Source organism: Leptosomus discolor, chromosome 6 (assembly GCF_034619465.1).
Source record: "Leptosomus discolor isolate bLepDis1 chromosome 6, bLepDis1.hap2, whole genome shotgun sequence".
Taxonomy (NCBI): Eukaryota; Metazoa; Chordata; class Aves; order Leptosomiformes; family Leptosomidae; genus Leptosomus; species Leptosomus discolor.
This window is the reverse complement of record NC_141396.1, coordinates 33,481,270-33,496,218: the sequence shown is the minus strand read 5'-3', so window position 1 is coordinate 33,496,218 and position 14,949 is coordinate 33,481,270. Positions and strand designations below refer to the sequence as shown.

At 40.4% G+C, this 14,949-nt stretch overlaps 1 protein-coding gene across 1 annotated transcript; it reads left to right on the top strand.

Annotated features, from left to right (window-relative positions):
* The first annotated feature begins 724 nt into the window (after window positions 1-724).
* Window positions 725-14,669, top strand: SLC16A9 (solute carrier family 16 member 9). The gene is made up of 5 exons (XM_086467144.1): window positions 725-920; window positions 10,065-10,208; window positions 11,120-11,215; window positions 13,027-13,932; window positions 14,491-14,669. The coding sequence occupies exons 1-5, from the start codon at window positions 725-727 to the stop codon at window positions 14,667-14,669; spliced, it is 1,521 nt and encodes a 506-aa protein (XP_086323270.1).
* The last annotated feature ends 280 nt before the right edge of the window (window positions 14,670-14,949 follow it).

Below are 14,949 nucleotides of genomic sequence, written 5' to 3'. Positions count from 1 at the left end.
TGCATCTTTCCTCTTTGCATCACCGTGTTGACAGAGCAGAGTACTGAACTGTTACTATTTCCAGAACATCAGTCTTCCTCTTGCCCTGCCTCTCCCAGGGTACGCTATGGTGTCAAACACCTTGCTAAACTGCAAGGTTCTATGCTGAGATTACAACTAAGTAGAGATTTTTAAGGTGGGGTGTTTTTTTTGACATTGGACTAATATTTTTATACTTGTGAATTATTTTAAGCCCTAAATTATATATTGGGATTTTATTTATACTTGTAGCTTTTCTTGTTCTTCAAGCCTATATGCTTCATTCAGGATATCTGAGGTCTTAACAGCAGGTGACCATGTGGTTCTCTTGTTAAACTGTGGCAGATATTAACACCTGAGGTCTTCATGAAGCCTGTTTAACACTCCGAAAATGAAACATTCCCCCTTTCTGTAATACAGTGCTGATGTGTGTATGACTTACTAATACTTTGTGTACTGTTCCTGTGTTACACAGAAGAGGTGAAAGTACCAAATGGTAACTTAATTTTCATTGCCTGTATGCTGTGTTGCCTATATTTCTTGAAAGATTGTTGAAATAAGCCTCTGCTTGAATGTGTACTTCTCTGTACACATTCTGTTGCTTGGGTTAGCAAACCTAGGTCAGTCAAAGTTCTCATGCTCTGTTCTGTTTGTTTTCTGTTTGTTTTAACAGGTTCTGCCTGAACATCTGCACTCATCTGACAAGATGGTATTTCGGAAACCACCAGATGGTGGCTGGGGCTGGGTGATTGTTGTCGTTTCCTTCTTTACTCAGTTCTTGTGTTACGGATCACCGCTGGCGGTGGGAGTCTTGTATTTAGAATGGCTGGATACTTTTGGAGAAGGGAAAGGCAAGACTGCTTGGGTTGGATCACTAGCAAATGGAATCGGACTGCTTGCCAGTAAGTGTGGAAGCACTTTCTAATGGAAACGGTTCTTTCTAATAGATGCTTTCATCTGTGTGTGTTACTGGAATGATATTAAAAACAGCTGAAAATGATAGAATGAGGATGCTGCATTTTTGTTTTAGGTCAAGACAGGTAAAAAGATTGCATTTATAGTTCCACTATACATAAACCAAAATGATATAATGGTATAATGGTAAAAGAACAATAAAAATGTTACCCTTAGAAAAATCAAAATTATTGTATTTTAAACTCTGGGAAACTGAATGGTAATTTTGTTGATGGGATTTTTTTTTTTTTTTTTTTTTTTCAAATGAGGCTTTAAGACTAACGTTTGCATTAGTATCTTCAAAATCAGAGCAAACCGTTAGTCTGAAATGGTTCAAATGCTTTAAGAAAAAAAAGTCAATAAACCAGTTACTCATTTTTCAGCTGTAGAAGTAAACCCACCAGTTAGGGTGGGTGAGGGCTCTTTTCTACTGTTTGTTTGAGAAAAAAAACTCCCTTTGAAGCCTGGAAAGTTATGGATAACGGCATTAAATAAAACAACTTTACCGGAAGCTTTTCTTTAGTAAGACATTTTCATTTGGAGAGTAACAGCAGGGTTTTAGGGAAATAAAACACCGCTTTGAAAGTCCATATGACCATCTTGTTGTTTTAACATTCTGGGTGATATCACTGACTTCTGCTTTTCAAAGATTCACCATGGAAACTATTATCTTTTTGCTGAATCTGGAAGAAATTGTGTGTCAGCAAAGCAATTGCTACAGGCAAAAGCAATTATATAGCTTAATGGACAAAATGCAGCTCAGGATTCTGAAGAAATCTCACCTTAAAAGAAAGTTGATATTCAAATAGTGGTACAGACCTGAATAAAGACCACTGCTTTGTGCTATAACTGGCCAAATGCTGGTGTCACACTTGTGTTAGGGTTTTATATCTCTAGGCAGAACAGAAATGGGCAAAGGCAGGTGGATCAACCACAAGAAGACTATATTCAATCTCAGGGTGTAAGTGGGTGAAGGACTGTAGACTGCTCTTCCATCATACTTCTTTATTTTTCTGTTTTAAGGGCATTAACTCCTATTATTAATGGATCAAGACCTAAATAAACTTGAGTAAGGGAATGAAGTGTGTGGGGGGAAGGATTAATTAGATAGTTACTGGAAAAAAACTAGGCAGAAGGGGATTGTAAGAGAAGAGGTGAAGAAAAACCCTCTCCCTGGAGACCAGAAGTCGCTGGCTCACTCCTCTGACAAGAGCCTCTGCCTCCTTTCGCTCGCCCAACACCACTCTAGTTTCCAGATTTCTTAGTCCCCTCTGTCTTGCCACTGTGAGCAATTGTCAGTAGTGTGCTTCATAGCAAATAAAACCCCCTGTGACTAAATAATACAACAAATAAAAGCTACTATTGTAATTAATTTTGGTATGGACTCATGAAATTACTTGAAAGTTTGACAGGTTAGGAGGAACATTGTCTGCCAGTGTACTTTAATTCTTTCAGTTTGGGATCTGGAAGCTTAATAATCATTCAAATTTTTAATGCCTTCAAGGAAAAGTACCTTAAAAGAAAGGGCCTTTTAATTGCATTGATGTTATCAGAGTTGACTGAAAACAAAATAAATGTTCCCTGCTTTACCTGAATTGGAAGATCACACTGTCTTATCAAGCTGGGATCTGACCTTAATTGTAACTCTACTTAAACTTGTTGAAGGGGCACTCTTAAGTATCATAACCTCTACCTAAAACTAGTTGACAAGTTACAAGTTTTCATAGCAGGCCTTTTTCAGACCTAGTGTAAAGAACATATGTGTTTTCAGTGCAAAACCACTGATGTCACACATTTCAAAGTTAGGCCCTTTTCATGAATATAGGAAAAGAGTACTTGCTTCTGTTGCTATTTCTGCTACTGTAGGTTCCAGTATTACAGGCCAAGTGGGACCATTGTGTGTTGTAGCCTATGTTAAGTAGACAATCGCTAATTGAATTTTTCTAAATAAGCATATTTTCATGTATGTGAAAAGATATTATCTGTAGCTTAATAACTTAACAAACTCCTCAAGCAAGCTGATTTCAGCAGCAATATTGCATGTGTGAATGATAGCAACAGCACAGCTTTACCCCAAAGCCTTTGGTAGTCCCCTTGCCTTTTAGTGTTCCTACCTTGACTCTTCTTGTATTTGTTGTTCTTTGCTTTCTCCTCCTTTATTTTGGTTTCAAGTCTCTGATCGAGTTATCCAAAGACATATTTTCAAGTATTGGTGCTCTTAAAGCAATCCATATTGCATGCAGAAAATATTGTCATTCTCATTTGATTTAGAACATGTTTGTTTAGAGCATTCTCCATCTCTTATAACTTTTCTCAGTAGTTAATTCCCTCCTTAAAATTATGTAATCGTATGATACAGGTTGCTTAGTTTTAGTTTTCAGCTGATGAATAGTGTTATCTTTAAGTGGTATATTTTGAAGTGCCCTTGAATTACTGTGGTGTACATCTAGAGACTGCAATCAAATTACTTCTGAATTTTTCTTTTAAGCCTCTACCTTGATACAGTCTTTTTGCCATTTATACAAGAGACTTCCACGCTTTTAATGAAGGCTTTTCTGGTGAGCCATTAAGACACTTCTGTGAGCCCCCTCAAACTTAACATCACGTTTCTGAAGCTGTAGGTGCCAGACTGGAAGCAGAACGGCAGTTACAGTAGATTTGGAGCTACATACAGGAAATAAGTTAGCATCTATTTTCTTAAGGAAGATTTTTCTCACTGATGGCACTGAAAATCATATTAGCTAGCTTCTAACAGTGGAAGGTAGATCCAGTAGCTTTGCTATATTAGTACTGCAATTTCACTGAAAAGAAGAAAATGTCCTTATATGTATGCCAGCTGGCACAGAAAAAGGTTCTGTGTGTCTTCTCCCCTTCCCTCTGTACATGTAGTTGTAAACATTTTTTGAGGTAGCTGATGCTGATGAGTCCTTTCGCATTTGCTGTGTTGGTATCCTTCCTACAATGTTTACTTCTGACTTGGGTGAGAGCTAAACTTAGACTCGAGACATAGAAACCCAGTACAGCACTTCTGTCCTCTCACTCACAGCACAGATAGTGTTGCTAAGGCCAGTGTTCATCCCTGAGCTGGACTGTTCAGCTCATCAGCTGGAAAAGGCACCTGGTTGATCTCCTCCTTGCAAGATGACTTGAGTTATAACTTTCTGTGATGCAACCTTACAGTGTATTAAAAGAAATGTGCTTGAAAGAGTGAAAGAAAAGCATCAGGGTTATTGTACAGGGTAGCGATGAGACCTCCTTTACAGTATTAGGTGTCATAATGCTGATCAGGCTATAGTAGATGCGGCACATGACTCCATGGATGATGTAGGGCTTGCTGCTTAGAAAGAAATTGAAAGAACTTAGCGTGTTTCGCCTAATAAAACACACTAGAGGAGGACATTTATTATTTATTAAGTGGTCTTAATTTTGCATCCATTTGGAGCCTGAAATTAAATTTAGTCTGTGTTACACTTGTTAAAAGCAAAACAACAACCTTGGGGCCTGTAATTGGCGCTACAGCTGTTTATAATGAGAGTTGACTTCATGGTATTTGGCATAACAGGAGACACCAGCAATATGTCTCCCATTCCCACTTCCCTTTATTAATGGAGAAAGAACAAAGGGATGATTCTCCCTTTAAAGGCATCTCTTGTTAAATTAATGAGGTGTTTCTGCTGGTCTGAGGCATTCAGTATTAGATGTTTGAAAAGCTTAATTTTGTGTTTTCAAGCAGTAATTTTACAACTCTCAAAAAAAGCTTTGCAGCATCTACGTATTTTTTTGACAAAAGCCTTCCGCATAGGTAATCCCCACTATAAACTATGGAAGCTATAGATAGTTTGTGGGGAGGGGAAAGAGTGCCCCAAAGATTCCCCTGAAGAGGAGCCCAGTTCATTTAATAACTTTATTGGAAAGGAGCAGTCTTTTCAATCAGTTGGCAGTAGGTTGCTGTCCAGTGTAAAAAGCCTTTTTCTTATCTATACACATGTCCAAAGTGCAAACATTTGGAGAATATTGTATTTATTTTGATCAGGTTTTAGCAATGCATTTAATATGCAAAAAATATTCTTGGGTTCTGTCCAGTGGATTTTACATACAGTCTGTGAGCATTGCTTCTACTCTACAGTTTCAACAGGCCTGGGCAGATACTGACAAGTAGAGTGGGTCAGATTAATGCAGGTGATAAGAAAAAGAGCTCAGTTGTCCAGTATTGTTTGTTTAGCAAAAGGTTTTGTGTGTGTATGAGGTGAAGAAGGGAGGACACTTGAGACGAGTGAGTGGAGGAAGGGAGTGTTAGTTTGCAGAATTTTTCCCTTCATGTGAGAAGATTCAGGAAGAGAGTGTTAGTTCTTGATGTCCATTAAACAAGACAGCTTTGTACTTGTCAGGAGGTCAGAAGATCGTGGTAGTTATAAAGTTCCTGTGTGAGCTGCAGATGGCTTGTTTTCACATCTCAGGAAGGACTCACTGTCACATCTGGGTCTCACTGGGGCTAAAGTCTTTTATGCAAAAAATCCTTAATGAAATTATCGATATACAATTAATTCCTCCTAGGAATTCTTCTTCTTTGGTCTCCCTGCATGAAGATCTACTGTGGGAGCCCATCTTCTTTTTGCTGCTTCTTCCCATTTTGTCTAGGGATCTTCTTGACTGCTCCCCTCAGAGCCTGAAAATTGTATTACTGGCTGCCAAGCTCTCACAGGTCATGTGCAGAAAAGCAGCGGCTGTCCCTGTGCTGGCTTCTAGGTCTTTCTTCTTAAGAGTTAGCTGTCATTCTTATAAACTGGGCTGGTATCTTCTTTTGATAGAATTTTATCTAGTTTTAAGGTACATCACTTGGAAGGAAAAAAGCCCCAGCTTTTTATTTGTAAAAGAGGTAAATATTTATCAATGTCTTCAAATATTATTCTAACACCAGTGCTAACACCTAGAGTTGCTTGGCAAACTGAACAAAATGCTGGCTTAAAAGCTGTTTTCCATGCTTACTATTGAGGATTGCCACTGGGATTTTATTTTTATGTTCACATTATGGTGAGAAATACGTTATCAGTGGAAGAATATTTCTGAAAGACAGTCAGCTGATGAAAACCCTTATGTTGCCTGAAAAGCTGTTTCCTATGTGGCTGTATGTAGACTCCTGCGTTCTTCAAAACGGCCACTTTGAACGAAATCCACAGGGCAAGAGTTCACAGAGCAAGTCCATCCCACTCTGGGAAAGTTGGATGTTTGACTAGAATTAAATGCCTTGAACCCATTGTGCTTGAATTACTTGTAGAGAATGACATGTTTGTGTACAATGAACTCCTGTGCAAATACCATGGTGATAACCAAAGGTACTGTGCCTGGTGGAAAAAAAAAATGCCAGCTCTTTGGGAAACAGAGAAAGACGAGGAAAGCAAGGAGGCAGGGAAAGGCAGGGAAAGGAACAAAGATGCTGGCTGTCATGGGGGTTTTCACTTGTGACTTTTATTTTCTAGCAGTATGGTGAGAGGAGTGAAGGGAAAGATGGGGCTGTTTTTCTTCTCGTCCCAGAGACCTATAGTAACTATTTTAATACTTATACTGGTGCTCCTTCTTATAAACAGGGTCGCTGCTGAGCTGCCAGATCTCTTGCTGTGTGAGATGACACGTTAATACTGAGCTTATTAGAGCAGGTTCTTCAGTTTTGTGCAGGTTGTTTTCCATGTCAGAGCAAAAAGATCTCTGTACTTTCTGTTCTCCTTTGGGATTATTTTTTGTAAGTGGGATAAACTGGAAGACCATCTCCTTGGACCCTGTCAGAGATGCTTTTGATGGTGTTCTAGAGGAGAGTGTCCTCATGAGATTACAAAGACATGTTTTTCAGCTCTGTGTCTCCCTTGTTCTGGCTTGGGGTCAGAGGGTCCAACTTCACCTCAGATCCTCTAGTAGCAATCAGTGCGGCCTGTACCAATACCACCACCCCAGGCTGGACAGAGACCTTCTGAAAGTAGCTGTGTTGAAATATAGAGAGCAGGTGGAAGGGAAATAATGTTTGTTTTAGCAAGGTAGTGGGTCAGAAATAAAGAATAGAAAGAGTGCAAATTCCTCTGCTTAATTGAATTATGTTATCACTACCTAATGTTCTTTTAGTGTAGAAGAATTTTGTACATAATACGGATTCAATCCTTTGTTTATTTTTAAATCCCTTGGGTTTAGGAAACATACCAATTGCCAGTTCTAGTAATTAGTTCTAGGAATCAGCAACAATCTAACACTCTCAGCTTTTGTTCTCTGCGAGTTACTCTGCCCAAGTTATTCTGGCTGGATTTCATTCCCACAGCATGCTGACTCTTGAGAAGCAGCAAGCACTTATATCTTCCCTTTTTATAGTTTCCAAAATCCAAATAAACCCTACTACCCCAGGAGATTATTCTTCTTTAACACTGACTCTTTGCCTGGATAAGCCCCAATTCAGACTTGCTTCCCTTTATGTTCCCTAGGCAGATAGCTCTTACGTAGGGCAAAAGTTCTGACCTGCCTTGCCTTTGAGGATCATTTCACCTGCTAATGAAACTGTGCTCCTGCCTGCCAGAACTGCTTGTCCCATGGCTGGTAACCACACGAAAACCTTGCCTGCATTCCCAGCTGCTAGCTCCTGTCTGCAAACCTAGGCAAGCACCGTCCTCAGTTCCAACTGTTGTTCACCTCATATCACCTCTATGGGCTCACCTCCCATCTACTGGGAATCTGAGTTATGTGTGAATCAGGGAGCACCAACCTTAACAAATGGCAGACTCCAAAGTTACTGCTTTTGCAGATTGTATCAACCATGGAGTGTCTTTATATTGCTGCTAATGAGATACAAAGGTGGTGAGGGTTTTTTTTGTTGTTGTTGTTTAAATAATGTCATTCATCTGTGTATCTGACTTCTAATCTCAGGGTTGCTGAGTTTAGGATCTTGGGGCTAATATATAAATCTATGTATGAAAGTTTAGGACTGCAGGGTTTCAGTTGAGGGATTGTCTTTGCAAGCCAACTCCTTGGCTGGTTGCTTATTTATGCAGGGCACCAAGCGTGCATGCTGCTTCAGACTAAAAGATGTATTCCAGGTCACACAACTGAAAATAAGTGCTTGTTCTACAACTTCTTTGAGGGGAGAACTGGCTGAGTAGAGTCAGAGTATGAACGTTGCCTGCACTTTGATCTTGTTTTGAAGAACAAATCAACCAAGAAACACTAAGGGGGTAAAGAGAAGGAGAAACCTCTCCTGAACTTCATGAATGTTGCTCTGGACATTCTCAATAAAAACCTTTTATTTTCCGTAGCTCTACAGTAGAAACCAAGATAGGTAGTAAACAGTTATTTGGTAAAGTACCGACTAGCAGGTATTTAATTCCCTAGAAAATCAGGGAAGAGTAGTATTTGTCTTTATCTGGTATATAGAATCATAGAATCATTTTGGTTGGAAAATGACTTGAAGATCATCAAGTCCAACCATTATCCTAACAAGGCCAAGCCCATCACTAAACCGTGTCCCTAAACACCACATCGATACGTCTTTTGAACACCTCCAGGGATGGTGACTCCACCACCTCCCTGGGCAGCCTGTTCCAATGCCTGACTGCTCTTTCAGTAAAGAAATCTTTCCTAATATCCAATCTAAATCTCCCCTGGTGCAGCTTGAGGCCATTTCCTCTTGTCCTGTCATTAGTTACTTGGGCGAAGAGACCAACACTGGCCTCACTACAACTTCCTTTTAGTAGTTGTACAGAGCAATAAGGTCTCCTCTCAGCTTCCTCTTCACTAGGCTAAACAACGCCAGTTCCCTCAGCCGCTCCTCATAAGACCTGTTTTCCAGACCCCTCACCAGCTTTGTTGCTCTTCTCTGGAGCTGCTCCAGCACCTCAGTGTCTTTCCTGTACTGTGGTGCCCAAAACTGCACACAGTACTCAAGGTGTGGTCTCACCAGTGCTGAGTACAGGGGCACGATCACCTCCCTACTCCTGCTGGCCACACTATTTCTGATACAGCCGAGGATGCTGTTGGCCTTCTTGGCCACCTGGGCACACTGCCGGCGCATGCTCAGCCGGCTGTCGACCAGCACCCCCAGGTCCTTTTCCGCCAGACAGCTTTCCAGCCACTCACCCCAGCTACTCACTGTAGCGCTGCGTGGGGTTGTTGTGACCCAAGTGCAGGACCTGGCACTTGGCCTTGTTAAGCCTCATACAATTGGCCTCAGCCCATTGATCCACCCTGTCCAGATCCCTCTGCAGACCCTCTCTACCCTCCAGCAGATCAACACTCCCACTTAATTTTGTGTCATCTGCAAACTTACTGAGGGTGCACTTGATCCCCTCATCCAGGTTGTTGATAAAGATATTCAACAAGACTGGCTCCAAAACTGAGGCCTGGGGAACACCACTTGTGACTGGTCACCAACTGGATTTAACTCCATTTACCACGACTCTCTGGGCTCTGCCATCCAGACAGTTTCTAATCCAGCGAAGAGTGCACCTGTCTAGGCCATGAGCTGCCAGCTTGTCCAATAGGATGCTGTGGGAGACTGTGTCAATGCCAGCAGCTATTTCCTCTATGTAAGCGTCAGGTGGCATTCTTACCATGATTATGATCAGAAGTTACTATTTTCCATTTCAGCTTTACAAATCGAGATTAGTACAGATATTGACTTTCTGAAACACAGTTTTTGGACTCTGTCAAAAAATACCTGCTTGGTTAAAGCCTGGCTGATGGTCTAACTTGTTTTGGTACCTAAAGATGAAGCTTCTTTTCAGAACCTTTGTACAAGTTCTTAGGTGTGCAGTGACAGTGTTATAGTCTAGTATGTAGATATCATCTTGCATTTAAAGAATGTTTTGCTCACACTCTGCCTCCCAGCCCTGGTACTATTTTGTGGTCTTGATGTCAGTTTCTCCTTGAGCAAAAACCTTGCAAGCCTGATCTTGTATGTTTTTATAACCAGCTCTTTCAAAGAATCCTGTAAAAATAAATTGTTTAATGTAATTATATATTTAAATAATTATTGTAAGAAACATTTCCATACACTGATATTTTTTAGAAGTTCTTCCCGGTGCTGGTATTTACTAGGAATGTTTTTCCTGCTTTTTCTCTAGGTCCTGTCTGCAGTATATGTGTATCATCTTTTGGAGCAAGACCAGTAGCAATCTTCAGTGGCTTTATGGTGGCTGGGGGCCTCATGATGAGCAGTTTTGCACCTAACATATACTTTCTATATATTTCGTATGGGATTATTGTTGGTAAGAAACACCTTGCCTTCATATGGGGACTTAATCTTTATTATTTTGCATCTTGATTTATGAATCTGAAATGGGAAGCTGACTCATAGAGGCCATAGTAGTCTGGGAATTGACTTCCCAAGGAATACTTTGGGGCAGGGAGGGGTGTCGCACAGGCAGGCTGTTACCATGTAGTGCATGATAAAAGCAGTGTATATGTTCATCAAGGCTTGAAAACAGTTTGTCCCCTGTTGACACGATTTTTAGAGATGGAGAAGCTGAGGTTTTACCTAAGAGGTGGAATCAAGCAGGTCTTCTGCAGGTGTGAAGTGCCAGTCTTAAAGGAATAACAGCTCTTCTGGAGTTTTGCCATGAACTCATTGTAATTCGATAAATTAGAGATCCTTAGGGAGCAATGCTGTTCTTCCCATAACCTAAAATGCTGTGCTAGAGGAATGAAAGTGCTGTTCTCCTAGCAGGTGGTGACCTGCCCCTCTGTGCTGCAGAGGGCTGCTGTGGGTGGTTTATCAAATTAACTGTGTCAGGAATCCGGGCGCCTGGCTGACCAGCGGGGACCTAGCAGTGTGCTGGCTCAGGCACAGTGCCATGTGGATGCAGCTCTGCTGTTTTCTGGGGCCAGCCCCTGGACTGAAAGCTATGTAACCCTTCCGTGTAGCCTGAGCTGGTGAATTCCTCAACCCCAGCCTGCTCCATGCAGGTTCTGCAGCCAGGGATGGTCAGGGGAGAGTGAGATGGGACAGTGCAGGCGGCCTGATGGCCCTGTCAGGGTGAGGCCAGTGTGGCTGGCACTGAGACAGAGTTAAAAGGCACCTCTGTGCCCAGGATATGCTATTGTATTATCTGGGCAATAAAAAGGGGCATTCGTTTCTCAAAGTATGTTGCATGCTTTATTTCTAACTCTTTTTCCCAAGGGCTTGGATGTGGCCTTTTGTATACTGCAACAGTCACCATCACTTGCCACTATTTTGACAAACGCAGAGGCCTTGCACTTGGTCTGATTTCAACAGGTAGGACTTTTAGTTGTCGTTCTCTCTAACTTTTCAACTCTGATACAGCTACCATTACTGTGGCAATAAAAATGAGCCGATTATGTTTTTCTCAGTTATTTCCTGAAGTACTCCTTAAGTCAAAACATCAGTAGCAATGAACAGGTAAAATCAGGCTTCATTAAAAACAGCAACTACACTTGCAGGTGTGTGGTATGGGTTATCCTTATAGATGAGAAAAGGACATTCACTAAAATGAAAGCAGAATCATGAGTAGCTTGGGCTGTAAGCAATGGGTAATAAGAGGGGAAACTTTCCATAGAGTTCTCTTTTCTCTCTTCTTCCTTATACAGGATCAGAGGTAAGAAAGAGATTGGAGATGCAGGATATAAATGCTGGATGACCATAACCTCACATTAGCTGTATCTTTAAAGGAGTAGCTGAAGTTTGGGCTTATATTTTTAATGTTTTCCCCTTTCCAGTGTAAAAGGAGACTAAATTCTGAAATCTTCCAAAAGTTTATCCCAGCTTTTTGTCCATGTATGTTAAAGGGATCCTAGAGAAACAAACTTCTAATAATACAAGGAAAATTCTTTGAAGGATGCTAAGCAGTCTTTGTCATCTTCTCTCTGGGTCTTTAGGTTGTTTGATGTTGTCCTTTACACCAATAGGAATTGCTAATTAATGGACCAAGTAGGAAGTGTTAAAGAAGGCTGTTGTCCCATGCTTTGTTTTCTGTGTTGTATGGAGTCTCTCCTCTGATCTGTTTTCTCAAGTAGCTCTTAGTGAGGAGAGGCCTGGTCAATACACTCAGTGCTGTGAGGTATTAATGCCAAATCCATGCCACTGGAGTAAAGGGGAACTTCTGCAGAAATATTCCTTGGAATAATTTTCAGTGTTTTTTGTTGAGTTTCTGGGTAGTTTGCCTTAAAGCCTGATGTTATTAAGCCCTGGTTAATTTTAGTACCTGGAAGACAAAACAAGTCTGAATTTTATAATTATTTTTTCCTGAGTTTAGCACTAAATTATATAAATGGCTGTAATATAACCTAGAGACAGTCTTCAGCAAATAGTTTTTATTTAAAGATTGCCTTTAAATTGACTTGAAAAAACAATGCTCTGTATTTGTGAGTGGGCATCCATTGATAACAATCGACCTATGCTCACCAAGAGTTTTATCTTTAAATTGGTAGGATTGTATTATGTTCACAGTAATTGCTTATTCTTCAGTGTTTTGTTATCAATAGCCAAATTTCTCAAATGCATATTTGGCCCTGCAGAGCTTCAGAAATACCTTTGGAGTAAACTCACACCGTGTGAGCCCCCCTCCTTAAACACCCAGCAGTTAAGGGCTGTTTCTAGGAGGGCTCTTGATCTTTTCCTGACTTAGAGGAGGAAGGTGGCAGCAAGGAGGAGAAAGGGGAAACTGTTGGTGCGTGAAATTCTAACTGTGCTAACTCAAAATGGTACCTGAAGGGATATATGTGTCTGAGCACATGGCAGAAGGACGTCTGAATAGTTTTTTTGATGCTTTTCATCGGATATACTTGTTTCTAGATAGAAACTACTTGTTTCTAAAGTGTCTGCTAGTGTTAATTGTCATAAATTGTTCAGATATTTTGAAAGGGTTTTATTTTGTGGATATTCAACAGAGAGACCGTAACTTCAAGAGGGATTATAACTTACCAGTTCATTAGACTGGGGAGAGAGGGGCACAAACGACTTACCATTCCTGTGACAGTATATTTGTAGCTGAGGAAATGTAGAAGTTTGTTAATGTTGAAGAATGTTCTCAGTTCTTCAGTTTAAACTGATCTTATTTTCCTTTATAGGCTCAAGTGTTGGACTCTTTATATATGCAGCATTGCAAAGAGAGCTTATTGATCTATATGGACTGGATGGTTGTCTGCTAATAGTTGGCGCACTGTCTCTGAATATATTAGCGTGTGGCAGCCTAATGAGACCATTGGAGTCATCCAATTCCCCTCCATCAGAAAAAGCGTGTGTAGACAAAGTCCCAGATCAATATTTTGTTTACCATGAAAAAGAAAAGACTGTTGAAGAAAATATAAGCATCCTTGAAAAGGGCTACATTGATGAAAAATGTGCGAATATGCCTGATTACAAACAGGACAGCATTTTAAATAAGAATGTATTAAGCTCAATAAATGTAAATGAGAAAGACACTTATAAAAAGAAAGTTGTAGAACAGACAAACTTCTGCAAGCAACTTGCCAAAAGGAAGTGGCAGCTCTATTTGAACTACTGGGAAGAAACTGTGATTCTTTTTAAGAACAAAGTATTTTCAGCTCTCTTTGTTGCCATCTTGCTCTTTGATATTGGTGGATTTCCTCCTTCTCTGCTCATGGAAGATGTAGCAAGAAGTGCAAACATTAATGAAGATGACTATCATGTGCCCCTTATTTCCATTATAGGCATTATGACTGCTGTTGGCAAACTTACTTTAGGAATACTGGCAGATTTTAAGTGGGTTAACACTTTATATCTATATGTAACTACCTTACTAATGACAGGGGCGGCCTTGTTTGCAATTCCGTTTGCCAAAAGTTACCTTACATTAGCGATGCTTTCTGGGATTTTGGGTTTTCTGACTGGGAACTGGTCGATTTTTCCATATGTAACCACAAAGACTGTTGGAATTGAGAAACTGACTCATGCGTATGGGATATTGATGTTCTTTGCTGGACTTGGAAATAGCCTTGGACCACCAATTGTAGGTAAGGTCAAGGTAGATATTATAAAATATCTGTGTTCCACTGTGAGGGTGACAGAGCACTGGAACTGGCTGCCCAGAGAGGCTGTGGAGTCTCTTTCTCTGGAGATACTCAAAACCCGCCTGGACGCATTCCTGTGTGACCTACTCTAGGTGGTCCTGCTCTGGCAGGGGAATTGGACTAGATGATCTTTCGAGGTCCCTTCCAACCCCTAACATTCTGTGTGATTCTGTGAAAATGAACATGAGCTTGTCAGGACCAGACAGAATTAATTTGCATGCAAATAGTTCTAGTTGCTCGTAATAACAATGGAAAGATGAAATAAAAATCTTCAACAAAAATTAAAGCTTGTTTCGCTTGAGCTGGCCAAGATGATTGTTTTTTGGTTTTGGTTTTGATGAAAAGCACATTTCATGTCTAAGTGGTCAAACTGCATTTTAGATTTGGTCTTTTTTGGTGGGATTGCAGGGTGGGGCGGGGTTTATGATGTTTCTCTAACTTACAGTGCTGTGTTAAATTTAACTCCTCACAGATGCGCTTCTCTGTTATTTTCACCCTCAGGTTGGTTTTACGACTGGACGCAGGAGTATGACACTGCATTCTATTTCAGTGGCTTTTGTGTCTTACTGGGTGGATTTCTTCTGCTGTTGGCAGTGTTACCCTGCTGGAATGCGTGTACCAATCAGAGCTCAAAGTTGCCTCCAAATACTTACTCCTACAAAGTTGCATCTTGTGCTTAGGTGACAACTGAAAAACACTTTGTGCTTTTTTTATATTATATAGCAAAGTATTTTAGTAATTTTCCACTTATTTATGAATCCCAAAAATCCTCTTCCACTAGAAAAATTCTATTGTTTCATGTTGTTCAGTTCCTTTTTCTTCTTTTATTTCTTTTTTATTTTTAAGGACAGTCTTATTTTGTCTACTATGCACTGTATTTTCAGCCTTTGTCTACTGTAATTTCTTTTCACCCTGTAAGGGATATATTTTGCTGTATTATCAGCCATACTTTTTTTTTTT